Source organism: Tamandua tetradactyla, chromosome 22 (genome assembly GCF_023851605.1).
Source record: "Tamandua tetradactyla isolate mTamTet1 chromosome 22, mTamTet1.pri, whole genome shotgun sequence".
NCBI lineage: Eukaryota > Metazoa > Chordata > Mammalia > Pilosa > Myrmecophagidae > Tamandua > Tamandua tetradactyla.
Window position 1 is genome coordinate 43076826 of NC_135348.1, and position 27585 is coordinate 43104410.

Here is a 27585-nt window from a genome sequence, read left to right on the forward strand (position 1 = left end):
GATGTCACTATTTATAAACAAATCGCTCTTGTTCTGGATCTTCCCGTTTTCCTGAGTTTTGTCCCTTTTGGATGTCTACTTGGCAATGGAGGTTTGTCTTGGCTAAGGGAATAAACAAAATCTGTTTAGAATTTATGCAGTAGAATGATCAATTAAAGAATGATCAATCATCCTTTAAAGCCAGGTCGGTAAAGGAGAACTTTGCCTTTCCTGCCCATCATTGGGCTTAAGAAAATGTGGAGTGGGATCATTGGAGAAAATCAGACACAGACCTCCTTCCATAGTTAGCTTTAATTCATGGCTGTCTACATAATATACGTTTTGCCCAAAGCTGGCTTCAGTGAATACGCTCTTCAGGGAACGTGCAAATATGCATTGCTTACACCAGACTCATTATAGAGTTAGTCCTTTAAGACTGACTGAGCCTAGACTTATCATGCTCAAGAGAAGTCCAAGAAATCTGACATGTTGGGAAGCACTAAAGTGACCCTATAATAGCTGTCCTGCCAGTTATTTATACTCACGCTTTTAAAAGAAAATGATGTTGCCTATTTATGGTCATACTCCCGCTTTTAAAAGAAAATGGGGCTGCCTATTTCTGGTTCAAACCCACCATACCTTATATACAAGCAGAGACCTTTCTCAATGGCATATGCAAAGAATATAGGGAGATGAAAAATTAATATTGTTCTTATGGATCCAAAATATTTTAAATAAATATTTTAATTCCATTATTGGCATTTACAAGTAGAAAGCATACAGTATGTTACAAATATCAAAACGTGAAAAATATGAATGTTACATAAGTAACAAATGTAAAAAACCGTATTTTCTTACCTTCCCTGAAAGTAAGAAAACAATTCAGCATAGGAAAATATCAGTATCAAAAACACAGCTTAGTTGTAAAAACAAACAAACAAAAAGAACTTTTTACACAGTATTAAAAGAAGGGTTTATAAAATAACAGAAAGTAATGAAGTATTGAAATTTGACCTTACGTCAATTATAGAAACTGGGTACTTGGGGTCAATGTTAAATGGCTGAAAAAATAAGTCCAATCATAAACTTTCTTTAGGTCAATTCTTTAAAATGTTAAAACCATAGAACATTTATTCAATAAATAACTTTTAAAAGGATCTCTGAGAAGTGCTGCTGAGAACATCATTCCACAGCAAGGAGAGTGGCAGAGTTCTGGGGACAACACCCAATCATTTTGTTCCTACTGGAAAACCTGATGAAAGTGAGAAGGCCACTGCCACGCTCAAAAAGATTCAGGAGTTATAACACAGTTTTGTGGGAAGGTTCTAAAGTGCTGAACAAAATGATCTAATTTCAGTACCCACTGTCATGTACAACTTACTCCAATACGCAAACGTTTCTGAACACCACCAGACATGGAAACTACCATCCTGAAAACTGTTAATACTGCTTAGTCTTTCATTCAAGGGGGAGGTCTCTCTTCTACACTCTACAAGGTTTAGGTTAAATCTCAAAGCTCTTGCAATGCAAAGTAACAATAATAACAGCACCAATAATGATACAATGGAAACAATACACACAACCCCACAGTGAAGACACAAGTCCGTTTCTGCAATGGCAAAGGTATCCATTTAAAAAATCACAAGTCAAACATTGGTAAATAAGGAAAACTTTTCGAATGCTGCATGCCACATAACGAGTCACAGAATTCAATGCATGCAGGAAAATAAGTTCAACCAAGCATACATAAATTAAAGAGCTGTTTCGAGTCTGTTTCAGCAGCATTGCGGTTATTATTATTTTTTGAAAGTATTTCTTTTCTCCCAGTCCATACCGGCCTGTTTTGCAAATGCGACCCAACCTGGTCGGCACCCTTGGACTGGTTTGAGTGTTGCTCGGTTTTATGTCTTCTCTAATGCCAGGACCTAAAGTTCAAACGTACTGTTCTGCTTCCCCATCTTTGGGGACAGGCTTAGTTGTCCCACTTTTGCTTTCTTCATTTGCTGCTGCGTTTTCTGGGAGAGAAGCCAAATCTTTAAAAACATCCACATAATGGCCAAAGCCAGGTCCCCAGTTCAAGAGGTTGTCCCAGTTGAAATTCCCTGCTTGCTGGCCAAGCTTCAAGGGCAGCGTGTGGTCAGCAAGCCCCGGGGCTGCTGCCTGGGGGCCCACCGGCCCCCCCTCTGCCCTGCGGCCGTGATACCTCCGAGGTTTCAGTCTGGCTCCGTAATTATCCTCGTCATCTGCATCGGACTCATTGACTTGCGATAATTTGGGCATCCTGGAAGTATACGCCATTGGCTTTTCCCGGTCATATTCCATTTCCGAACAAGTGAAAGACTCATGGGAGTCACTGTCGGAAGAAGATTCCGGGGCTGGAATGCCATCCGCTGGGTTCCTCGTTCTGGACAGTGGCCTCCTGCAGTCCTCCTCTGAAGAAGACCTGCCGTGGTCTGCGCTGCAGATGCTCGGGTTTCGGGGGCGAGGGGTGTTCAGTCTCTCCACCTCTTCAATCGAGAGGCCCACCGGGGGAGATGCTTCCAGGGGAATCTGCCCGATGGGCTGCTTTAGGCGGCTCCCGGGCCTGGAGCCATGGGAGGCCATGGCCTGGGGACTCTTGCTTCTCCTTCCCAGCCTCGTGGCATAGTTGAAAACGCCAGGCTGGCAGGCGTCCCCGTGCATTTCCAAGGCACCGCCGTCCCTGATGGGGACGTGCAGTTCCCGGGCCGGGCTGCTCCTGTAGAAGGTGGAGGACTTGCAGAAGGGGGCGGGGCTGTGGCGAGACAGCGGGTTGGGGGTAGGGCCCGCCGAGTGGCTCAGGGGGGCGGCCCGCAGGCCCGGACCGTAGGACGGCTGGTAGGTCAGGCTGCTGGCGCCCAAGGGCATGGGGGACTGTCTGGCAAAGCCCAGGGGACTGTGCCTCTGGATGGAGAACTTGGGCGTGTGGCTGCGGAACTGCTTGTAGTGCTGCACGATGTCGGCGTCGGACGGCGCGATGCTGCTGGCGTTGTCGATGTCGTAGAGCTCGGGCTCCTGCTCGGGCGAGGCCAGCGGCGCGCTGGGCCGGGTCTCGGCGCCGGGGGGGAGGTCCGTCTCGTCGTAGAGGAGGTAGGGGTTTTCCCTCTCGATGATGTCCGGCTTCGGGTTCCCTTCGGGCTGCTTCCTCACCGTCATGTCGTCGCCGTAGGGCGGGATGTTGTCGGGATCATCGAAAGCAACGTTCTCGCTTCCCTTTTTCTTCTTTTCCTTGGGTTTCTTCTCACCCTCGGCGCCGCCCGCCCTCTTCCCGCGGCACTGGTTGCACAGGATCAGGCCGAGGACCAGGAGGGCCAGGGCGGTGGCGCAGCTGCCCACGATGGCGGGCACGGCCCACAGGGGCAGGGAGGGCTCCTCCGGGGGCTGGCCGGGGACGCACGCCGGCCCCCCGGGGCTGCCGGCCCGGCACACCTTCCCCGGGGGGCAGAGGACGCCGAGGCAGGCCACCGCCGTCTCGCAGGTGCTGCCCGTGTGCGAGTCGGGGCAGCTGCAGGTGAAGCCCGCGTGCAGGCCGGGCTCGCAGGTGCCGCCGTGCAGGCAGGGGCGCGAGGCGCAGTCCCCGGGGGGCGCGCACCGGTACGCGTGCCACTGGTTCACGCACAGCAGCTCGCCCCAGCACGGGTTGCTGGCACACACGTTCGGGCCGCGGCAGCCAATCTTCACCGAGGGGTCCGTCTTGGAGATGGACGCCAAGCTGTGCCGGCCGCTGAAGGGAAGGCTCTCGCCCCCGTACAGCAGCGAAGCGATGCAGCCGTCGAAACCTGCAGGAAAGCACCGGGCACGTGAGAGGGAAGCAGGACCCGAGGATGCCGCAGGGGGAGCCGCGCGCCCGGGGAGCGGAGAAGCCGGGACCCCGGAGCCACCGAAGGCAAGACGCTGCGCAGGCCCTGACGCGACGAGCCAAAGGCGCAAAGCGTCCGCGGCAAAAGTGGGTGGGGGGCTCGGACGCCAGCGCTCTGAAGACCTGTGAATGGCTCGAGCAGGCCGGGCATTTCTCTCTCTCCCTCTTTTTATTCCAGTGGGGTTATGTTTTCAGTGAATACACACCTAAGTGACTATACAGAAATGAACTTCAAGAAAATAAGCACTAGGGCAATAGTTCAACCACCAGGCCATTCCCAACGAGGGCGCTATCATCCCCAAAGGGGGTGAGTTTTGATTCTTGGGGATAAAAAATTCTTAGCAATGCAATGGTCTGCGGACCTCTAAAGGGCTACACGGATGTACGGTGTAACTGCGTCTTCCACATTTCCTGAGGCCGTGTGGAAGGTTTAGAAAAAATGTCTAAGGAGGCTGTTTAGGGGATGATGAAAAAACAAAAGAAAAGTTGGAAAACACTTCACTTGATTTAAGTTGCATTGAAACTGCTAAAGCTCCTGCGTCAGGGTCCAAGGATCTACTTTAGTACTAGCGAAGGAGCACGATTTACACTGGCTTTCTTTTTTTACTTTTTTTAGGGGAGCGGCTCATGGCCCAGGAACGAAACCTCGGTCTTCCTCATGGAAGGTGAGCATTCCACCACCGAGCCACCCGCACACCGGGCTTGTTTGTTTACAACACCCAGAATCACCAAATATCTCCTGAAAATGTGACTGGCTCTTAAGCAGTAAGTAAGAGTTCAGTGTTTATGAGTCATCTATGTCCTGTTTTACCTTTTGCAATTACATATGTATATATTAAACGATATGTAGACATAAATCTATATATATATCTACATATATAGACATATACAGCTATATTTATAAAATATATCTAAAGTATGATTTCAGACCTAGTTATCAAATTCCACTCCACTGTAACCACTCTGCCAAAATAAATAATAGATTGTGAAGGAATAAACTACATGAACATGTATAGGTTAGCACAGGAAGGATGAAGAAAAATTGCCAGAATTTACTTAAAATTGTTATTTTTTTCTGAGTTTGTAGATTTGCCGTTAAACTTTGGAACTTTTTTTCATATAATTATTTTTATCAAGCCATATCATTTCATTTATGGCTTGATAAAAATAATTATATATATATTTAAATCGTTATTTAAGACTTTGGGAATGCTACAATTAATTACTTAAATTATAGACTACTTAAATTGATATGTATGTTTGGAGCTATGTACCCCAGAAAAACGTGTTCTTAAACCATTCCTAGGAATGTAAACTCTTCGTAAGTAGAAACTTTTGAGGAGGCTACTGCAGTTAAAGTGTAGTCCAAGTCAGTGAGGTTGGGGCTTAATCCTTTCAATTTGGCAACCCCTTTGAACTCTATAATCTTCCTTCATTTCACTTAGCATCGTTTACCTACATATTTGTTGGTATAATTATTTGGTCTATGTTTATATCCCTTAGTGGACTATATGTTTTATGAGGATGATGGCTATATATTTAGTTTAAAATTGTACTTCCAGTGTCAGGCAGAGAGCTCAGTGAACATTTGTCATGTAAATTAATGAAGGGATAAATAAGTGCTTCAGTGACAAGGAAAGCATCAAAGCGCTGCAGGCAGAAAAATGAATTTAAGAGGCCACGTGCAAGTGGATAAAGGAAATAGTGGCTGATAGCGTCTTACAAGCTTTCTAAAGAAAGCAATAATAGTCTTAGATTCTCCATAATTGATCTGATCAGAGATCCAATTGTTACCTAGTGTGTAACAATTTTACCTTTCTTCTGTGACTTTTCATCTTAAGCATTTACCTATTTGAATGTCTCGATGAGCCTGATTGGGTGGAATTCCTCCAAGAGATACAGTCAGCACATTGAGTCCACCGAAATCCTGAGTCGGATGGGTGATGTCTCTGCTATAGACTCCGTCCATGGTCAATACTGTGGCTGAGCCATTTTTTCCAAGTAGGAAATTATGCCAATGGCCGTCAGAAACATACACTTCAGGAATATTCCTCTCCACTTTCCCAGCGACTCCCGCATCTGATATAAAATGGACTCGGCCATTTTTAATCTGTAAAACAAATTTAAATTAATGTGAACTTAGTATGATATACTTGCATAGAATCACAAATGGTACGAATACTAAAATACTGGCCAAACTAAAACAAACAGAATAACTTAGGAGTCTGGTTTTATTTGGGTGTATTCATAAATATAGCCTCTATAATTTAAACAACCCATCTATATCTTCTCATTTAATAGTCTCAGTAGTTCTTTATATATTATATAGTTCTCTATATAATCAATATGTATCTAATGATTCAAGGTGGATATAATTCTTTTCCAGAACACAATTGTGATAACGTTGAGTCGACCCATTTCAACATAGATGAATTGTACATTTTTGTGACTATATTTTAATGGCAATGGTGAGTGTGTTGGTTTGGACAGTTTAGTCTATGGGTTATAGTGATTAAAAAAGTGTTAAAATGATTTGCAAAAAGAAAAAAATAAATTACTCAGCTAAAAGTTAGGTGCAGATGGAAAAATAAAGACAACTAATTTACCTCTCATCAATTATATATTGGAAACTTAGAAAACATCACACCTATTATTTACATCATTTATTTAGTTGAAAAAATTAAGATGAATAAATTCTGACCCCTTAATAATGAACTGTGTGGGCAAGGCTCCACTTTGACTGTCTTTTACAATTTCTCTAACAGATATTTGGTTTCTTTCATTTGACCCAGTAGAACTTTGGGTAACAGGAAGCTCCTACTCCACTTTCTAGTTACTAAGTTTCCAGTAGTCTGAGCAGGCAACTTTAGAAAATGAAGTTATTTATGAGGCAGGATGAACATTTGGTTCAGAAAGTATATCAGTATTGCTGGATAGAGCTGGCAAGGGGATGAAGTGGCACTGATTCGAATGACAGAGATGAAAGATGAATCGGTTTATTTTGTCATTCAGATTAAATGCTATTTCTACATGCAACGAACAGTTCTACATTTGGGAGAGTTAAAAATCAGTACATTTGTACTTTGTGGAAAATGTGCCTAATACATTTATGTACATTACTCATATGCTGATATTTTATTAAAGCAGCTCCTTCAGACAGTACAATATTTCAGCACCAAACTCAGGAAAAGGAGAACGTTCTAGTCAAATGACAATAATATTTCATCAAACATGAGTGAAAACAGCACCCCCTCTTTGGTGATAGAGTCCTTTCTGAAAAGAAGCAATGAGAAAGAGTCTCCTCCTTGCTTTGGGGGAAGTCTACTTGACTTCGCCATGTCATCCTTTCAGTGGATGGGTTTCAGAGCAGCGAGCACTTGGAATACATCACCGACGGGATGAGTGATATAAGTTCCCGTTACAATGTTCCTAATGTTTCTTTCTCTCCGATAATTCTCCCCCTAACACTTATATTACTCTTGACTTTCAAAACCTACCATTCATTTTTGCTTAGTTTTATTTATTCATAGATTTATCTATTTTTTTTATTTTTTATTTTTGACTCCACAGAGCTTTTAATCTTCTGTGTCATATCTGCAACCTCACTTGAAAATTAAAAACCCAACAAAACAAAAGCAATTTAAAATACTACACACCAAAACAATAAAATCCACTTGTAATGTAAAGTCCAACATTTAATATTAATACAGAGCTCCAACTTAGGAGCTATGTGACTTTCCATGAATGGAGATTTGAGAAATACTTAAAATCCAGCATCCATATGGTGATCCACAAACACGCTTTCTGTTTTACTTTCTGTCTCTGAATTTTGGCCTTCCTAATTTCTTCATCCAATCAGACTCTACCTGTTCTGTGCATTCTCCTTTCTCCTTACACTGTTACTGCTACCAGCTTCACCTCCCTCTCACTCACTGAATGATGTGTGATTCCATTTACCCATTTTCTTTTTTGCTTTTCAAAATATTTTCTGGCTGCCTTCGTGTGTGTGTATGTGTGTGTGTCATTGAAAAAGAGAGAGAGAGAGAGAAAATGAGTCAGAAGAGAGACAGAGACAGAGGGAGAGAATGAAGGAATGAGAGAGGGGGACAGAGAGAGAGATTCGAAGACATAGATGAAGACAGAGAGAAGGCATGATATTGATTCAGAGCCTGCAGAAAATAAAAAAGGAAGAAAGAAACTGTCAGGAAGTGAGCCAAAAGAGGGAAAGAAGAAAACCAGCACCCTTGGGCATGGATAAGCTAACTGATAAGTAACAGACCATTCTATCTAACTTCCTTTCCTGAGTAAGCAGATCGTATCCTCTCATCCAAATAACTTGCCCACTTACAGCAGCTGCTCTCTTTCTATTTAGTTTTTATTCCCTGTTCTTATCTTGTCTACTCACTTTACCTGCCAGGCCCCTTAATCTCTTTGAAAAGCAGCTGTTCAAAACTTCATACAAAATAAATGTGCATTTTGGTCTGCATTATACATTATTTTTCTTCACTAACATTTACTTTGCAATGTGAACAATATCTCCTAAGTATGTGCTACCAATGTAAAGAAGTTTGGAGAAGTCGCAAGCCATTGTATTGTTGGAAATGCAAGATTTTATGGTAACAAAATGGGTCCTGACACTCAGTTACTTTGGAAGAAAGAAAGAATTCTGTCTCTTATTTCTTCAGCCACACTGTATTTTTACTTGAACTCCTTGGTTTAAAGAGATAACATACAGATATGTTTAATATGTCATTTAAATGGCACGAGAATGTGGAAGCAGCGTAACAGATAATGAACGGAACTCAATGTCAAAGTTTTTCAAAAGATACAAAAAATATCCTATAGTCTATGAAAGCCTATATCTCTTTCCTTTTTTTAAAAAATATTTTTATTGGCAAATTCTTAACACACACGCAATCCATCCATGGCATTCAGTCAATGGCTCACAGTCTCATCAAACAGTTGTGTGTTCATCACCATGATCATTGTTTACAACATTTGCATCACCTCAGAAAAAGAAATAAAAAGCTAAAAAAAGAACAAAACTCATACATCCCATACCCCTTACCCCTCCCTCTTATTGACGATTAGTGTTTCCAGCTACCCAAATTATTTTACCACTTATCCCCCCCTAGCATTTATTTCTTTATTATCCATATTTTTTTACATACCTGTCCATACTCTAGATAAAAGGAGCATCAGATACAAGGTTCTCACAACCACAGTCACACTGTGAACGTTCTTTCTTTGCAGTTACCTTCAGGATGAACACAGCTCAACAGTTTCAGGCACTTCCCTCCAGCCACTCCAGCACTTATAAACTAACAAGGAATATCTATATAATGCGCTATTCTGAACCTCCAGGAGAACCTCTCGACTCTGTTTGAAGTCTCTCAGTCACTGACACTTTTTGGTCTCATTTCTCTCTCCCCCATTTTGGTCAAGAAAGTTTGCATCTAGTGGGTAGAGACCAGGAATGGTTCTAAACATCCTACAATGCACAGCGAACCTTCTTCCCCACCACACACACACACACACACACACACACACACACACACACACACACATACACACACACTACAAGAAGCAAGCAGCACATTTCCCCCACTTGCAGCAATAAGCTATGTCCGGACATTTCCAAAAGTTCTGTGGGAGGAAAAATTATTTGTAGTTTAGTACCATTAGACTAGGAGGATTACAATTTGAGGCTTTAAGAAAATAAGGATTTTTTGTACATTTGTATTTGTACATACTTTTGGACATGCATATGCAACATAACAACCACAGTTGGCCTGCACAAAGAGAAATTTTGAGAATAGGCTGATGTTGAGAGGTGAACATCTGTTTTAATTTTACTATTCTAAGTGAACTAAACCTAGTGATTTTATGGATATTACCATTTTTCTTTATGAGCTAGCCTCAATAATATATTCAAAATATTGATTTATGAGTAAAAAGAATTCAGGAAATCTAGATTTGTCTCATTAAAAATTTACTAAAATTCATATCACAAAAATTGTCTATGGAATTATAATATAAAAATGATACTAATGGAAAGCAGTCAAAATACCTGAACCAAACAGATAGACTAAGAGACAAACGTTTTTGTGGGAAAGAAATTAGACTAACAGTGTTAGAGATTAAGAAAGCTGGGAGTTGATGGGAAATGCATACCTAATAAAATTAGTCACTCATTTATCTGTTGTACTCATTTGCATATGAGGGGAAAAATATATATATAAAAGCCTAGTGACAAATCAGTCTTTTGTTCTCATGAAATACAATGTTTTAAAACAATTTGTTTAGAAATTACCTGGAGAATTTTGCCAAAATTGTGCTTACAATAAATTCCAAACATAACCAATATCATACATTCTACCTAACAGTCAACAGAATAAAGTCAGATAATTTCAAAATGTCTTTCTTTATTCTAATCTTGTTAATTGATATATATATATAGACATAAATAAACACACATCTCAGTAGTTGGAATAATTCTTGGAGGAAAACATTTTCACCATTTCAAGGACATAGGATGTTTTGTTTTAAAAGCAATGTAAATTTTAACCTGAGAAAATAAATGGCAACAAATTCTTTTTCAACTGGCCTACCCAGCAGTGGTCCCTAGTCTAAGCTAAGACAGAAATGTTTAGAAACCAAGCCACTCCGATCGCTGGCTGTGCCTGAGGAATAGTTGACAGATGATATTGGAATAGCACCCAGCATCGGTTGGAACTCTAATGCGTTGTAAAGAAAGGGACAGAAATTGTGGGAGAAGTGGTCTAAACCGTGACGGAGCAGGAGAGCTCACCAAATGAAGTCACCATTAGCTTTTTTTTACCTTCACAGTGGTGTAATTGCTGCTTTCTTGGATATGGATTAAAATGCCATTCTCGCTTCTTGTCCTGAATTTTACTTCCAGACTGTTCACACCAAAAGGCTCCACCGTGGCCCCTCTTATGCTCTGTCTTAACAAATATTCCCGCTTCGCGTTCTGACTCATGTGGTAGTCCAGGCGCCCTGTGCCTTCTAATGACAAGGCTGTGTCGGGGGTAATAGCTAAAAGCCAACAACAAGAGAAAAAAATGAAAGCATCCATTACACTTTTCTTAGAGAGTTTTCTATAGTGACAAAATTAAGAAAAAGGGCAATGAAAACACTTAGTTTTGGAATGATCGTCCCCTAACTCTCCTCTTGAAAAAAATAACTGCCATCTGTTAACTCAGTTGTTGAACTCTATTTCAAAACTATGAAGTGAAAACACTTTATGACAGTTATTTATCCTTTGTGACATACTCATCAAAACGATTGATTCATGATATAAATCCTAAATACCTGAAGAGAGAGCCACCTGTCGAAAATATGTACTTGAAAAATTTGCTTATTATCAGTGTCACTGTTTCCAAACTTCCTAAATGGACATATGTTTTCATAGTTAAAGTGATTTCTGACTTTTAGACTCTAGCCTATTAGAAATTTGGACAAAGAAGTGTAGAATCAAATATTTATATTTCAAACCCTAACTTTATTATCGGTAATCACCAAATAGCATATAATCTGACTCCAGAATTGTAGGAGTTCAAGTTACAGTAATAAATAATATAGCTGAAGAAAAGACATAAAATTGAAGAGCTCAAATGAGTTTCCACACACAATTTAAAAGGGTGAATTCATAGTATGTGTATTATAGCTCAAATAATAATTTCAAAAAGAATCTCAGGCTTATAAGCATAAGTCAAGTCAATGGTTCACATCATATTTCAAAAATAATTAGGTTTCTATTTGCTAAATACCCATTACTTTTGAAAAAAATCATGGAGCAGCATAAATTTTTCTGTCTCTACCATGTCTAAATAATCTATCAGAAATGATAATTTCTGCAACTACGATTTGTTATTAAAGTATATCTATGACTTTATCATGAAATACAATCACCCTCACCTTTGTTTTCATTTGAAAATGAAACACTGCCATAATAGGGTCAGTTAGTGGGATGTAAGGTCTGAAATTACAGAATATCATTTTCTAACAAGAGCGTGAACACATTGATTTCTTATTTACAATAACATTAGGGCTTAAAAATGAATGACTAATGAAACAATTGAAAAAGCAATATTCAAAACCAATACTGGTAACTGCAAATTAAATTTCAATACCACTCTTAATTTTCACAGATTATATTGCCAGTGCATGATGTGTTGCGCTCTCTATTCAGGGATTTAATGTGCACAACTTCCTACAGGGAAATATCTCCCAAAAGACAGAATGTATCAAGCCAGTGGTTGGTAGATTGCTTACCAGTCCTACTGGTAAAACAGAAGCAACGAAATCAAACTTGTAAAAAACAGAGGCTAAAATTTTAATGCATAAATAAGCCTTCCAAGGATATTAATCCTTAGGTCAAATAGGGGAATTTTAAAATGTTACTATACTTTGCAATTATCGTGCATTTAAGATTTTTGCTGAAGTGGTCATTCTCTTAATCCAATTATGTGTCTAGGCGCATGTCTGCAGTTTCAGGTTGGGGTGATTCCCAGCAGCTGGTTAAGCGCGCACTCACCTTTCTCGCAGAACTTCCCGGCCAGCCCTTCGTTGCAGTAGCACTGCTGCCACGACCAGCGGTCCACGCACGTGCTGCCGTGTTGGCAGGGGCTGCGCGTGCAGGCGCCCTCCAGCCTGGGGCACCTGAGACAAACCACAACAACGAGCAAAAGACACTAAACAAGATGCCGGTGGAGTTACTACATGCAAGTAGATTTTACCCATACATTGTTATTGACTTGTTTGCTTTCTAGAATTCAGTTATTTCAGCTCGCATTGTCCTGTATCACACAGCGTACCCCTATCAAAGGATAAACATTGAACAGAAATAACATCTTACAGACCTTACAAAATCTTACAAATCTTACAAAAATAACATCTCACACATTAATTAATTCTTATTTGAGCAAGCCATCTGGGTCAAATTTACATTTTTCTTTAATTTGATCCAGGGGTCATATATTGTTGGATTATATATCTCTCCCAGAGGACTAGTCATCCAGATAATGTTTATTGAGCTCCTATTATGTGCTAAACACTGTGGCAGGCAAGATGGTAAAATAATGCACAAACATCCACACTGCCATAAGCATATTTTTTTTTCCCCTTTTGGGGGGAGACAGATGATAACCAAAAATTTAGCTAAATATCTATGTTAGAAAGAGTTCATTGCTAGGGAAAAATAAGACAGAGAAAGGGTGGTGCAGGGAGTTTGGAACATTGCTGCATTTTCAAGTTAGGGCAGTGAAGGAAGATCCCTTTATTGTAAAGACCCATGAGAAGGAAGGGGGCAGATTACGTCTGGGAGAAGGTCATCCCTGCCAGAGGAAGGAGCAAGCAAGGAAGCCATGAGGTGGGAAGATACCTGGCATATTTGAGAAGCAGCAACAGGTCCAGTGAGGTTGGAGAAGAGTGGACAAGAAAGAGAAGAGTAGGTAGATAAAGTCAGGAAAATAAGGGGAGGCCAGATCACGTGGGCAGTGCCAGGCAATTTAGGATTTGACTTCGGCTTAGAATGAGAAGGAAAGTAACTGAAGCATTTTGAGCAGAGAAATGAGTGTCAAAAATGGACTTCTGTTTTTTAAATTCATTCTGACTGCTGGTGGATTGCATGTGATGTATGACAGACAAAAAGAGACATCAAAGGTAAGTCTGAGTATTCTGGCAAAGCAGGTGGATGGATTGAGCTATCATCACCTGAGACAGGGAAGATTCTAGAATGACTGGGTTTAGAAGGAGTGGGGAGAAAAGAACATAAGTTCAGTTTTAAACATTTTAAATCGTGGGTGTTTGTTAGAAGTCCACATGGGATGAGTTGTGTGTGAGGGACTAAAGTTCGGAGAAGAGTCTGCACTAGAGATAAACAAGGAAGAGTCGCTAGCTTCAGAGATAGTACTTTAAACCGCGAGACCAGATAAAATGGCTAAAAGAATGAACGGAGATAACAGAAGAGAACAGGTCAAACTATAGGATGCATCAGAGAAGAAAGCAGGTGTGTCTTGTGGGTGATAAACTAATACAGTATTTCAACGGGAGGAAGCAATAAAATGTTCCTAATGTTACCTGAAGTTCAGGTAGAAGAGAATTCACCATTGATTTTAGCAACGCAGGTAACTGATTATTTTGGCAAAGCTAGAACAGTCTTTCAAAGAAACAAAAGACAATTGGGATGATAGCTAAAGGGAAAAATTGGATTAATAAAATTTTGCTTTGTTTAATGGAAAAATAGTCGGATTTGAAAGGTAAGAAACCCAGCTGAGGAGCTGCAGTGATGGAGTTAGAAGGTGTGGAAACTGTGAACCATGAATCATGAATTTAAAGCGACCATGCTTTATCCATTTATGAGCATCCAGCACCTGGCAGCAGGCCTAGCCGGTGATTCAGCATTGCAACTCTCTAGCTCGATGGGCAAGTGGGCTAACCTTGAATGATTGTGTTTCCTCAGCTGTAAAGTGAAAACAATACTAACTCCCTCCCAAAATGGCTATAAGTTTTAAAAGAATCAATAGAGCAAAATATTAAGAATAGTGTATGATACATACTAAGGTATCAATAAATGTTAGTTCCTTTCTACCTAAGATGAATTCTAAAGGAATTTTTTTAAAAAGTAATATCCTCAAGTTTGTGGATCTTGAAATATTTAGCCCCTTAGATTTGTCATTGGCCCAATGTAACCGAAGAAAATGGTATCCAACATATCAAAACAAGGTACGTTTATGAACAAGACAAGCTTCATTAAGTATAATAAGAGGAAATAAAAGTTTCCAATGAATTGTCAGTCTTTATAATCTTTTAAGGCAAACAGTGATGGGAAAAATTTGATTAAAAATTCTCATTTCAAGAAAATTCTGTCTCATTACAAATTTTCTGAAGAGTCATGAAATATAAGTTTCATGATACATAATTTGGGTGAAAATTAATGTAGGAACATTTCTGGCATATAAAACAAGAAAATATGTACATATATTACCATATAACCTTTCTGAAAAGCAATTTGGCAGCATATATAACTTGTAAATTATGTTTTGATCTAAAAGGATGTTCTCAATATATTTTAAATGGAAAAAATTTTTCAATATTTAAAAAGTATTGGTATGAACATGGAGTAAGATATAGAAGTCTGCACACCAAACAATTAATGGTGGTTAGCGATGATAACTCTGCATTATTCTGTATTTTTTTATTAATATAATGAGATAATACTACTTTTATAATAAAATAACAACATGTTTTAGACTAATGTCAAATGCCAAATTGTTTTAAAACAAGTTACAAACATTAAAAAGGGTTCACAACTTGGTCTTTGTGATTTCATTTAAAAAAATCTCATCTAAGAAAAAAATGTCAGCAAAGATTTTTGTGTAAATATTTTCATAATCAGTTATTAATATTTTGATAAAAGTGGAAACTACTAAAGTATATAACATTAGTTAAAATAGGGCACGTTCATATTATGTAATGTTAGGCAGTCATGTTCATTATAACAATTTAACAGTGCTTATCTCTGGATCGTTAAACTATAGGTTTCTTTCATTATCTTTATAATTTTTCTGGACATTTTTCTTATGAACAGAAGAATTTTTTAAATAAAATATGTTACTCTCACAATTCCTAAATCATCTCTAGGAACCTAATTAATAATAAATAAGAAAAAATATCATAGAGTTTACAATTTTAATCATGTTATCACCTTTGGTTAAAGGTGGATTGACTTATTTTGGAATACATATGTTCAATATAAAATTCAAACAAAATTTTCCATATGCATGGTAGCTAAGGACTCATTATTAACTATATGTCAGGTTCTTTATTATGTGATTCACCCATTTAATTCATGTAATCTTCAAGGCATCTCTCTATAAGGTAAGGTAGAGCATACACATACCTACATATATATTCTTTCTTAGTCTGAAAATAAAAAACTAATTTTCTAACTAAATATCACACTTAATGCCGAACAGGTATCATTCAACTACCAATAAATATTAAAAATCTAAAACAAGGTAATATTTTTGGTATTTTTTATGTTTTGGGCACACACAAAAAATTTCATCTTTTGTTGCTCATATATTATACACTTGAGGCAATCTTATTTAAAATAGTAAAATATAAAGCTGTCATACTGATCTAGGATGCCACGTGCAGCCAGCGCTTGGCTGGGTTCCAGAGGCCTTCCGTTGACAGCAAACTCCATTATGCATCCCACAAAATCATGACTTTCCACGTGCCCTCTCCTCTGAAGGATCGGTTCTAAGGATCGAATACCTCCAACTGTAACTCGATTTGGCTGAACATCAAGAGTCCTAAGCAAGAGAGAGAGATAAGTGTATTAGCATTGGCATCATAAATTTCAATAGGCAGCTTAATTTTAAAAAGTGTGAATATAATATTTTCTGACACCTATTTTAGCATGGTCAATTGGGGTGGAAGACCCAGGTTGATACATGTCCTCTAAATTGTTCCTTATTTAATATATTATTAATTTAACACATTCATTTAATGTATTAATGCATTATAATGCATATCAAACAATAGAATTATATTATATTAGAGGTGCTTATATATAATATAATTATAATATGTTAGAGGTGCTTTGACATTTAAACAGATAACCCACAGGATTGATAGGTCTTGAAGGTATATATAAAATAAACTTAAGGAAATAATATTTTGATTAGACAAATTAGACTTATATAACAATATGAGGTCAGTAGTAAGGAACATAAAACCAGAGAAAAGAGAAAATGTAGCAGAAGGAGTGACACCTCTAATATTAATGTTAGTTCGCATTGTTCTTTCACTACAGAAATGGCACAGGATGCCACAAAGTTGATTAATGCAAATGGTGAAGTGAAATTATTTCTTTTTCTCTATTTGAAATTATTTTTATTAAAACCCCTTGTGCTTTAAATAGGTGAATGTTGTGTTGGTACCATCAGAAAACATCCGTCGATAAATGTCACATGCAACCTGCAGAGAATGTGTTTTACAAGAGTTGGGATCCTTACCTGCCCCTTCTTTCATGACCCAGGTACACACAACTCCTTCATGAAGCATTTGGAAGACTGAAGGCTCTTTTGAACTTTCTTTTCCAGGGTTTTATCCTATCTCTACCACTTAATGCTACAAGTTTTACACAGTATAGTGTAACTTATTATTAGCTGTGTTTTATTATTAGTTTTATTTTCTAGTATGAAAATCCCTTTGGTGGGAACAAAATGTCTGAAAATTTTGTGTTGACACTTGGCAACATAAAATTATTTCTAACCATAAGATCAAATGAATGATTTTACTCACCAGTCATCTGACACTGCCACATTGCTGACAGTGCAATATCCCAGTTCTTGGTTCTCAGTGCAGGAGTCCACAGTTAAGGAAGCTGCCTATAAAGAAAGAGAAGGAAACACTCATTTTGGGTTCCCCTGTCCCTACTATGCTCTCAGCCAACACTTTTTCAGACTTGTTTCTATGTGAACATAGTGTTGAAATTTTATTTAATGTATTATAATAGAAATCAAGCAATATAGTTATAATATAATACCAAATTATAGGCACCTATTTCTTAGATACTTCTAAAATTACAATTTTGAAACTTTTACGTATAAGAGGTGGGAGGGTGCTTTGAGAAACCATTTCCAGCCTTGTGGCTTTACAGATGAAAACATTAAAATGCCATTAGCCTCTGTAGGAGGTCTGGGAGAGCTTCCTGAGTCACCATCATAAGAAACATGTCTGTTCTACTGTGCAGCTGTTCCAGAAAATGCAAAGGCATTTTACTTTTGAACTCCCAATGTCTTATTCCAATAATATTTCACCTATATTTAAAAGTGAGTAGATTATCACAATCATAAAATGATTATGAAAGTACAGTGCAAATACTATTATAGCAACTTATGAAGATTGTAATAATACTTGTACTAAATGTAAAGTTTGAGGCAAAGAGGACTCATAGAGGACACCATAAAAAATGGTGCTTTTTCCATTTATGATAAGAATCATTATTATAAATATTACAATATATCTACATATATTGCAGTGCATTATTATATACTGCCACACAGTAGAAATTTCCTGGATTATTTGTAAACAAACAGCTGTCATTTTTGCAGCCTAAGAAATGCATATCCCTGACACAAACGCCTTTTGCTTTTAGCAAAAATATTCTGTTTGATCAATAAATGAAGCCATCAACGGGAAAAAGTATGAGGCCTCTGACAAAAGTCAGTGGATGCAGTGGGTAATAGCTACTGAGTACGGCTGGGGTAGAGTGTAAGGCCCAGATTGTAAGCCAAGATTATTTTGTGCTCTGATGCTGTTGTGATGTCTTCCTTTGTTCTCAAAATTGAATACAATTCTTAAAATGGCAAAACTTTATATATTTTAGTGGATGAAATTGTAAGGATGACATTTAGAGTGTGACATTTTATAATAAGGCCAGTAAATCACAAGGAGAGGCAAAAGACAAAATACAGAACCAGAGGAGAATAAGGGTTTCCCCCAATGCATAAAATAAAGGGTTCTTTCTAGATAAATATATTGGAATGCTACACAAGTGGGTTACTCTTTCTTTGTTATATTTATATAGTAAAAATGTAAATGCCATTTACAAAGTACGATTTATCAAAATGTCTGTAATCTGAAGTAAACTTCAATAGGAAGAAAGCAAATGTAAGAAACAACACAGGGAAGTTAAGCGTGTTGACTAACATTTCAACTTATGTGCAAAGAAATTAGATATCAGGTTTTCTTTCTTCTAGAATTTTGTTATGAATGGAAATGACTCATTTCCTTAATAGCTCACATTTTATGACTATTTTATATGATATTTATGGATTGTTCATAAAATACAGATTTGGATAGGAGATGTGTAAATGTACATCTTAAATATCCGACATTTCAGTAATAATGAACAGGATCAAATGATCGTTATTAAGCATCCAAAATTACTGGGTAAAATACTTAAAAATATTTCTATGATTTAATAAACTCCATACAGGAAACTCATATAAGCCAGGTATTTTCCTTGTAATCTTCTCAAGTAAATTATTATGAATCCTAACGTTGTAAGAAAAATCTATGCTTCTAATTTTATGTCAAGACATTCATATCCCATTTATTTAAATCTTCCAATAGTTAATGATGTTTTCCCAGTGATCCATAAACAGAGTGACATTCAATCTCAAAGGTAGTATTAGGTTATCATAATACAACTGATGCTGCTTTGTAGACTCTTACTTCAGCACAATTCCCTTTGATGTATTTCTGAAATAAAATCTTAACACATCTCTTTCCATGTATACTGTATGAAGTATTGGTTATAGAGCTACCTAAAACTACCACAATTAGAGTATCATGTAGATATTTATGAATATCTCAATAAGACTAATACTTACATAATGGTACTAGATTTTAGTCTAAAATGGAATTATATTTTAGTCTATCTTAATATTCAATATATAGTTCTTATTTTCAAAAGCATTAGATATCGGGTTTCCTGCCTTCTAGAATATTGTTACAAATGGAAATGACTCATTTCAAGGCTACTCAATCAAGGAAAGGATACCTAAGAATTTCTTTAATTCAATAGTAGTTCATGCAATTTAATCTTTGCAGTTAAATGCTCCTTCTTTTACTATTACCACCTCTGTAAATTGAGATGTTTTTGCCCTGTCTATGCAATGATTCAAAGCTGAGAAGTTAATGATTTTACCAGTTTCCAACAAAATCGTTTTGAACTGCAGAAAATGCCAGATTCAAATCCCAGAAGGGGTCTTATTCTGGATGTCTCATGAAAAAGGGCTATGCATTTCCTATGGCAGACATTTTAATGACAAAGGCGCTGTTTTCAGCATTTGGCATTCTCCAAAACTTGATAGCTATGACCACAGACTACAAATAGATGGGAAAATGTTTCTCTAATCCTTTGACAACCTCACAGAGAGGGTCCATTCTCCTCACTCCCAAGGATCAAGTGTTGATGAAGTTTAGAAGGACCTTTCGGGTTCTCAGATAAAATTTCTAATCTACATAAGAGTCCTCTTCACAGCATCGCAAGAATATGTTTGTCTTCTGTACACTTGGAGAACTGGGTGAGGCTCCATCGACTCTTCCCTATTAGAACCGACTCTCTGTCTTAGAAAATGATTATTTCTAGTGTAGTCGCAGTCAGCATAAACCTATGTTCAAAGCTCTTTTCATTTTTCCTAATTCTGCCAGGCTCACTTTCTCTGGTTCTATTGATCATCAAGAATATTGGAATTTTCTAAATCCGTATTCTCCCAGTGATTTACAGACTAATTTAATAGCATGCTGGTTTCAAAATATCAAGGAGAAATCAGCACAGTCACCTATGACTCATCTGAAAAACTTTTATTTCTGAAATTTATTTCTTATACCTCTGTTTTATATCTGCTGCAGTTGGGGTGGATTTTTAGGCATGCTCATAATTTAAACTTCACTGTCACCAAAATCAAGCAAAACATTCCAATGTTGACTTAATCTGTATGGGGCAGGTGGTGATGACAAATCAGGACAATCAGCAGTTATAAAGCTGCTATTTTATCTGCAAGAAATTAAGTTATAATATTTTAAAATAATATATAATATTAATAATAATACTGAAATTTGCAGGTATTATTATCCACATATAGACCAGATTTTATTTTTCTGTCCAATCCTTTTCCAATAGACAACTAGAACTGCTCTCAAATCAGATCTTCAATTTAGTAGTTTTCAACATTTTGTTTTTAGAATATATATGTCACAATTTATGATTAGTGCTGCTTAATTTTATTCTTATATTTTGGCCTCATTCTCAAAGTATTAGGGCTAATTTTAATAGTATGCATTGTTTAAATTAAGCATGTTAGAAAAAAGTTGCAATTAGAGAAATTAACACCAATTTCATAAGCAAATGGAAAACAATGCATAATTAAAATGATTCATAAATTTGCTCTGTAACTAGCACTGTATTTCAAAAGTTGTTTAAATCATTTGAATGTTGTGCTAAATTAGCATTGAGAAAAAAATGCAAAACTAAAACTAAAGGGAATTTTAAATATTCCTGAAAGCTAATGGAAGATTTTGTCCTTTGAAAAAAGACTGCTTGTTATCCATATTGTACAGACAAAATTCAGTATTGGAAGTATAGCTTTAAAATTAATTATGAACCAGAGAAGAAACTGGTAAGATTATAGTAAAAACATTTTAAATATATTACACTTTTCATTTATTTGTAATCCAACAATTTAATTTAGTCCCCCAAATTTAGTGGCAAGAGATATATAACTTCAGCCAAATATATGTTCATTTGCTCAGATTCAGAACTATATAATTTACTGTATTTTTTGCTAGCTTGTCATAGTTCTCAGATTTAAAAAGACTATGGTTATTTAGATCCCCGTTTCTCTGAATATTTATTTTGCTGTTCTAGCTGTTTTCTTTTAATGCATTGTGCTAGTTTAAAAGGATGTATGCTCCCTAGAAAAGCCATGTGTTAATCAAAATCCCATTTCATAAAGGTAGAATAATCCCTATTCAATACTGTATGTTTGAAACTGTAATCAGATCATCTCCCTGGATGATGTGATTTAGTCAAGAGTGGTTGTTAAACTGAATTAGGGGATGACATGTCTCCACCCATTTAGGTGGGTCCTGACTGGTTTACTGGAGTCCTATAAAAGAGGAAACACTTTGGAGAATGGAGATTCAGAGAGAGCAGAGAATGCTGCAGCACCAAGAGGCAGAAAGTCCACGAGCCAGTGACCTTTGGAGATGAAGAAGGAAAACGCCTCCCAGGGAGCTTCATGAAACAGGAAGTCAAGAGAGAAAGCTAACTGATGACACCGTACTCGCCATGTGCCCTTCCAGATGAGAGAGAAACCCTGTGTTCGCCATGTGCCTTCTCACTTGAGAGAGACCCTGAAATACAACGGCCTTCTTAAACCACGGTATCTTTCGTGGATGGCTTAGATTGTACATTTCTATAAACTTGTTTTAATTGGGACATTTTCTCGGCCTTAGAACTGTAAACTAACAACTCATTCAATTCCCCCCTTTTAAAAGCCATTCGTTTCTGGTATATTGCATTCCAGCAGCTAGCAAACTAGAACACGCATGATTTAATATTTTAACGAAATCTACTCCTTTCAGAGGGTAAAATATGAATCATAAATGGCAATTATGATTGCTAAGTTCAAATCCAAACATATTTTAAGAGTTTTTAATTAACATTTACTTTTTCAAAATCCTCGATAACTGTTACAGATGAGGAAACCACTGAGAAATAATTGGGAAGATAAACAAATGAATACAGAAATAAAACCCTTCCATTCTACTATATCTATGTCAAATATTTTCAAACATTAACAGTGGGAAGATATGATGATTTATATATGATATATAAATCAAAGTATTTTAAAAAACACAGTCTTAATAATATATACTGCATTTGTTACAGCATGACAGCCATATCATAAAATTGAATATAATATGAGAACCTTAAATATTCTGTATTTATAATTCTGAATAAAGTCAAAACACCATCCTTAATCCTAACACACTTTCAGGTTCGTAGCTCTCAGGTAACAATATATTGAGATAATGGATTATTAAGGATTACAAAGAATGATATTATATTGAAATATGTGCTAAGTATCATAATTTTGTCAGTAATTTATTCGTAGGAAAGTTTTATCCTTTGTTCTTTCATGTTTTTTTTTTTCCAGTTAGGACAGGAATGCATAAGAAAGAAGAGGTGCTATTTTAAAAGTTGCCTGGCATGGCCTTTAGAATATACAGGCAATATCAATGAGATTTTTAAGCACCGGGTTATTTTCTTTTACTGTTACCTTTTATTGTTTTTGAGAAATAGCATGGTTGTCATGCATATAGTACCTATAAACTTGTTTTAGCTTTTTTACAAAAGTGTTCAAATAATGAATATATCAAATTGAACTCATCTGCACCCCAGTCATAGCTTGATCAATGGTGTGACGGGATACCCAGCAAGAAGGAAGCGTGGCTCCGCGCTGAGTGACAGGACTTACCATCCCAGCTCTCCGGGCGATCACGGTGTGGAAATGCCCATCCGACACCTTCTTCATTGTGGTGAGCTTGTACGTGCCGCTGCCGATGTTGTAGGAGAACCTCAGTCTGTCTTCAGCAATTTCTAGGGCCAGAAACTCAGCCCGGTCTCCTGTCTGGTTATCATAGTTGTAAAGCAATAAAGCATGGCTTTTAATCGTGGCAAATTTGACATAAATATAGTTGTTGTTGGGATCCAAGCTGGGAAACTCCATGTATGATAACTCTTCAAAGCCGTAGCTGTTCAACTCGCAGTGTTTCCCAAAGACACCTGCAAATGGGGTTATTGGTAAGTCAAATTCCAAGGACATGTTACTAAATGATTTGCATTCCCACCTTGTCTATGTCACAATAATGACTCATGCTTTTAATACCTGTTCAAAATTCCTTCCCCCAAAATACTATCTAAACTAAATTTTAGCTAGAATGAAATTGTTACCTTCAGAGCATACCACAGGGGTGATAAATCAATGTGGTAGTTTTCTTGCAGTTATTTAGGGAACATTTCTAAGTATGGCCTCTTTCTAAAAATTACAAACATAGTAGAGTGGAGTATGGAGATTATGTCCTGGAAAAATTCCAAAACTATTTTGTCAATCTTTTTGTCTTAACTATGCTATAGTTTTCAATTGAAGAACTCCCTTCAAAATACATAATTTATAGAAACCGAATCGTTATTGCAGTTGAGAGCCCCTTTGCTGTAACTTTTACAACAATCAGCCCCTGCACTCATGAAGTTTTCAAGGGTCATAAAATTGGGGAAAGAAATCATTGCTTTTAGGAAAGAAAATGCCTGTTTTACATTTTTATCTCTTTCTTATTTTATTCCCTCTTCGGGTATGATTTATTGCAGCCTACGTTAAAATACTTCTCTGCTTTCTGAAATCCAGCATGCCCATTTGTTTGTGTTGATTCTTTTTCAAATTGAAAAATGAGTTTTACTGAAGTTCCAATGCTGTGCCAAAATTCTTTTCTCACAAGTATTAGTAGAGTGTGGTAAATGATTGGAAAATTAACACAAGCCAAGACATCATGAATTTTACTAACTTGCGAAGGTTTCATTCCTTAATTTTGGCTGCACATGTATTGTAAATTTAGAGTCAAGGAATTATTGCACTAGAACAAACCAATGGTATCATTTTACAAAATATTTAAAACTTGTCCAAGGTCACAGAACCACGAGTGACAGATGAGAGAGCCAAAATTTGAGCCTAGATCTCCTAACTGTCTACTTGTTTTAACTACATCACATTGCATATTTAACAGTCCTTTAAATTAAAATGATCTAGACCTACTACAAAAGCTTGTGTCATTTATATATATCATATATATATTTACATATAGCTTTATCATTTTAAAACTTTGCAGTTGAAGTCTAAATGAGTTGTAGACATTATAAATATATATAATATATTTTAAATGATATATATTCATATTTAATACATGAATATAATATGCTTTAAACTTATATACTGTCTATATTTATATTAAATATTTTATGTAGCTATATTTATATAGCATTATTTTTGATATGTAGTATACTTGATACATACATATTATTTTTTAAAACTAACTGAAGTTAAAGCAAAACAAAGGCTACAAATCAAAAATAGAAATTATTGAAGAATAATTTGTACAATGGGTACACTCAAGTCACTTATGATTAAAATATAATCTATTCTAGATTTTGAGTATGAATGTATGCATGAATTATATGGTACTAGAAAAAAGTATATTTTTATTGAAATTGATACTGTTTTTTTAAACAGGAAAATATTTCTTTATAGATTTTTTTACTTAAGGATTTTTTTGTTGTTTAAAAATGAAAAAGGTATTTTCATATTTCAATCCATTTAGCGTGGATCTTAACACTGCCCTGAAAAGTGAATACCAGGAAATAAATTTACATAAAATCCAAGAGAAATTATGAAAATCACTTTAATTTTAAGGATATTTCTGGCATATGCATCTATTAACAATATATCCATAATTCCAAGAAATGATAATATTACAAGCTGTCTTCATAAAGTCTGAAAACATATTGTTTTCTTAAGGAATCTAAAAATAAAAAATAAAAAATACAACCAAACAGAAATTCTTCCACCGGTAAGAAGATCAACAGTACGAAATTGTTTTCTAACTTCAAAATTATAGTTAAAATAAGATGCATGTGGACCTACGTCCAGCTATTTGTTTAGGTATTCTATCTGTCATTTTTATTTGTATGTCTCATCTACATTCAATTGGAGAAGGAAAATACTTTTTCCTTTTGATTCTCTCTCTAGATCTCAAACCATGTATGTTGTTTCAAGAATTTGCTGAGTGTAGTTTTGTTTTGTAAGTGCTTATGCTGTCAGCTAACAGTGTCTGAGTGTAAGTACTGTTTGGGTGCGTGTCTCTGTGTGGGCTCTGGTACTGGATGGAACGGGGGAGAGATTTCCACCAGCAGCTACGTATCCACTGCCTCTATTTAATTTGCAATGCCCTGCTATTCCCCTTTCTCTGGGGATATCAGCTCAGGTCAGAGCAAGGCCCATGCAAATCCCAAAACATCTGCACCAGTTGGCTGTGACTGTGATATCAGCTAAACTGCAGCATGCGTTCCTATTTGGAACCAATTTTCTAAAGTCCTCATAATTGTAACTGGAATGCAAAGGAATCCCTAAAACTGTAAACACCTTTGTTCAGACACTTGAAAATTATTTTTTCCTCTTTCCATTCCAATCACTCTTTCATTTATGTTGCTTTCCAAAACACAGGTTGTATCATGAAGCCTGTCTGAGCGTATCTATAAAAGTAGTAACATTTAGGGTGATAGGGGATCCTTGAAAGAAAGAAGGTTTATGATACATAAAGTTGTGGTTGTATTGAACTTTATCTATTTTTCATTGTTTCATAGGCATGTTGGGAAGAATCTCAAAAACATTTTTAAAAAGTAGGGTACTTGAAAATCATATTGGACTGAGAATAAAATTTGTGTTCTAGGTAACACATCATCATGTGATTCAATTTTTGACCTTCGGCAAATAACACAATTTCTGGCCAAGTGGTAGAATGCATAGTTCAAAATTGGATGCCTCTCTCTTATGATTCTCTTTAACATTCTATTGATGCGTTTATTTAAAACAACAGCAGCAACTAGATATACCCATGGAATTGTTTGAAAAGAAATGGTATCTAAGCACATTTTACTGGTTATTTAAACTGTCAAATTATTTTCAAGTCATAGTTGATAAATACGTTTCACTTTTGAGGTCCATTTAGCACAATAATATGCTCAAGGAAAGATTTTAAAATGTCCATCTCCTTTCTTATTTGAGGAGAGATGCAAGTTCTCTTAAGACTGCAGGACTTCTGGAGATGGATATTACATGGTGAGTTTAAGCAGTTTTAAATAAATTGAATGATCACAAACCTATGAAACAAACCAAGTTAAAATGAGCTTTCTCTGAAACTTGCTTGGTCCAGTTCTTAGGTAACACTTGATTAAGACCTGAGAAGAATCCTTTGGCTCATTCCAAGAAGATGAACAGACAAATTTGTATGGGCATGGAGAAGTTCATTGTAACAACTTTATCATCACAAGAATCCAGTCTGAAGTTTTATTAGTTATGTTGTAACTTTGACAAAAAGCCTATCATGAAATCCACAATCTCTAGTAAGTAGATCCTTCTAATAGAAGTGGCTGAATTCATGTAAAATGCAAAATTAAGAAAATAAAAGAACACTTTCAACTGAATCTGAAAGATTTGAAATACAAGAGTGATGTAAAATAGTGGCTAAAAAGTTTACATTTGCTAGGTTCCAGGCTGAAAAAGAAAGCATGCCTAACTACTTAAGGAGAAAATGTCCTAGGGAGACAACTTCAAATTCAATTATCTTGAGTTGATTATTTTTCTGGTAATGAGCAAAGCAATATATCCAATGAGTTTTCCATAACTAACTTTTAAAATATTAAACCTTCCAACTAAAACCTCTTGTGTAAAACAATATCTTCTTAATCACTCATGGCTACAATAAAACAAAATTGTTAATTGTTGACCAAAATAGATTGATATTTTACATCAAAAACTAAGTTCTACTCACCAAATGGACAATGGCAGTAGTATGACTCCACACCACTCTGGCAGGATCCACCATTAAAACAGGGATTGCACTCACAGTAATTGACTGAAGACTCACACAATTTCCCTGAAATGTATAAAATGTTAACAAACAAACAAACAAAAAACCCTTACATATCAATATTAATATATCATCATTACTCTATTACCATGTGTAAAAATTTATCCTGAGTGGTCATATCTTGGAAATAAAAGAACATTTAACTTAATTTGAGGAAATTGGATTATCTCTGAGATCAAAATTTACTTTGTTGTCCTATTGTAGAGAGACACACTACAATACTTAGGAAATCATTTACATAGACCCTTTCTAAGGAAAAACTGTTTACAGGGAAACAAAAGTGGTGTACATATTTCAAAATTTTCCCTGACTTTATCCCCCCATGCTGTTGTCCCTTCTTCTTTCCTATTTTTTAGTTAGTTGAAACTTTTGTAGTATTCTTTTCAATGTTTCTATTTCCTTGATTCATATTTTTCAGA

At 36.7% G+C, this 27585-nt stretch overlaps 1 protein-coding gene across 1 annotated transcript in view; it reads right to left on the minus strand.

Moving 5' to 3' along the window:
- Nucleotides 1-705: 705 nt before the first annotated feature.
- The window catches only part of FAT4 (FAT atypical cadherin 4), a 163816-nt gene continuing 136936 nt past the window's right edge, over nt 706-27585 (minus strand). Inside the window, exons 10-17 of the mRNA XM_077140084.1 lie at nt 27068-27172; nt 22945-23252; nt 17195-17280; nt 16021-16200; nt 12417-12541; nt 10698-10915; nt 5705-5966; nt 706-3776 (exon numbers count right to left, since the gene is read on the minus strand). Coding sequence (XP_076996199.1) covers nt 1912-3776; nt 5705-5966; nt 10698-10915; nt 12417-12541; nt 16021-16200; nt 17195-17280; nt 22945-23252; nt 27068-27172 — 3149 coding nt within the window. The 3' untranslated portion in view covers nt 706-1911. The remainder of the gene's footprint in view (nt 3777-5704; nt 5967-10697; nt 10916-12416; nt 12542-16020; nt 16201-17194; nt 17281-22944; nt 23253-27067; nt 27173-27585) is intronic.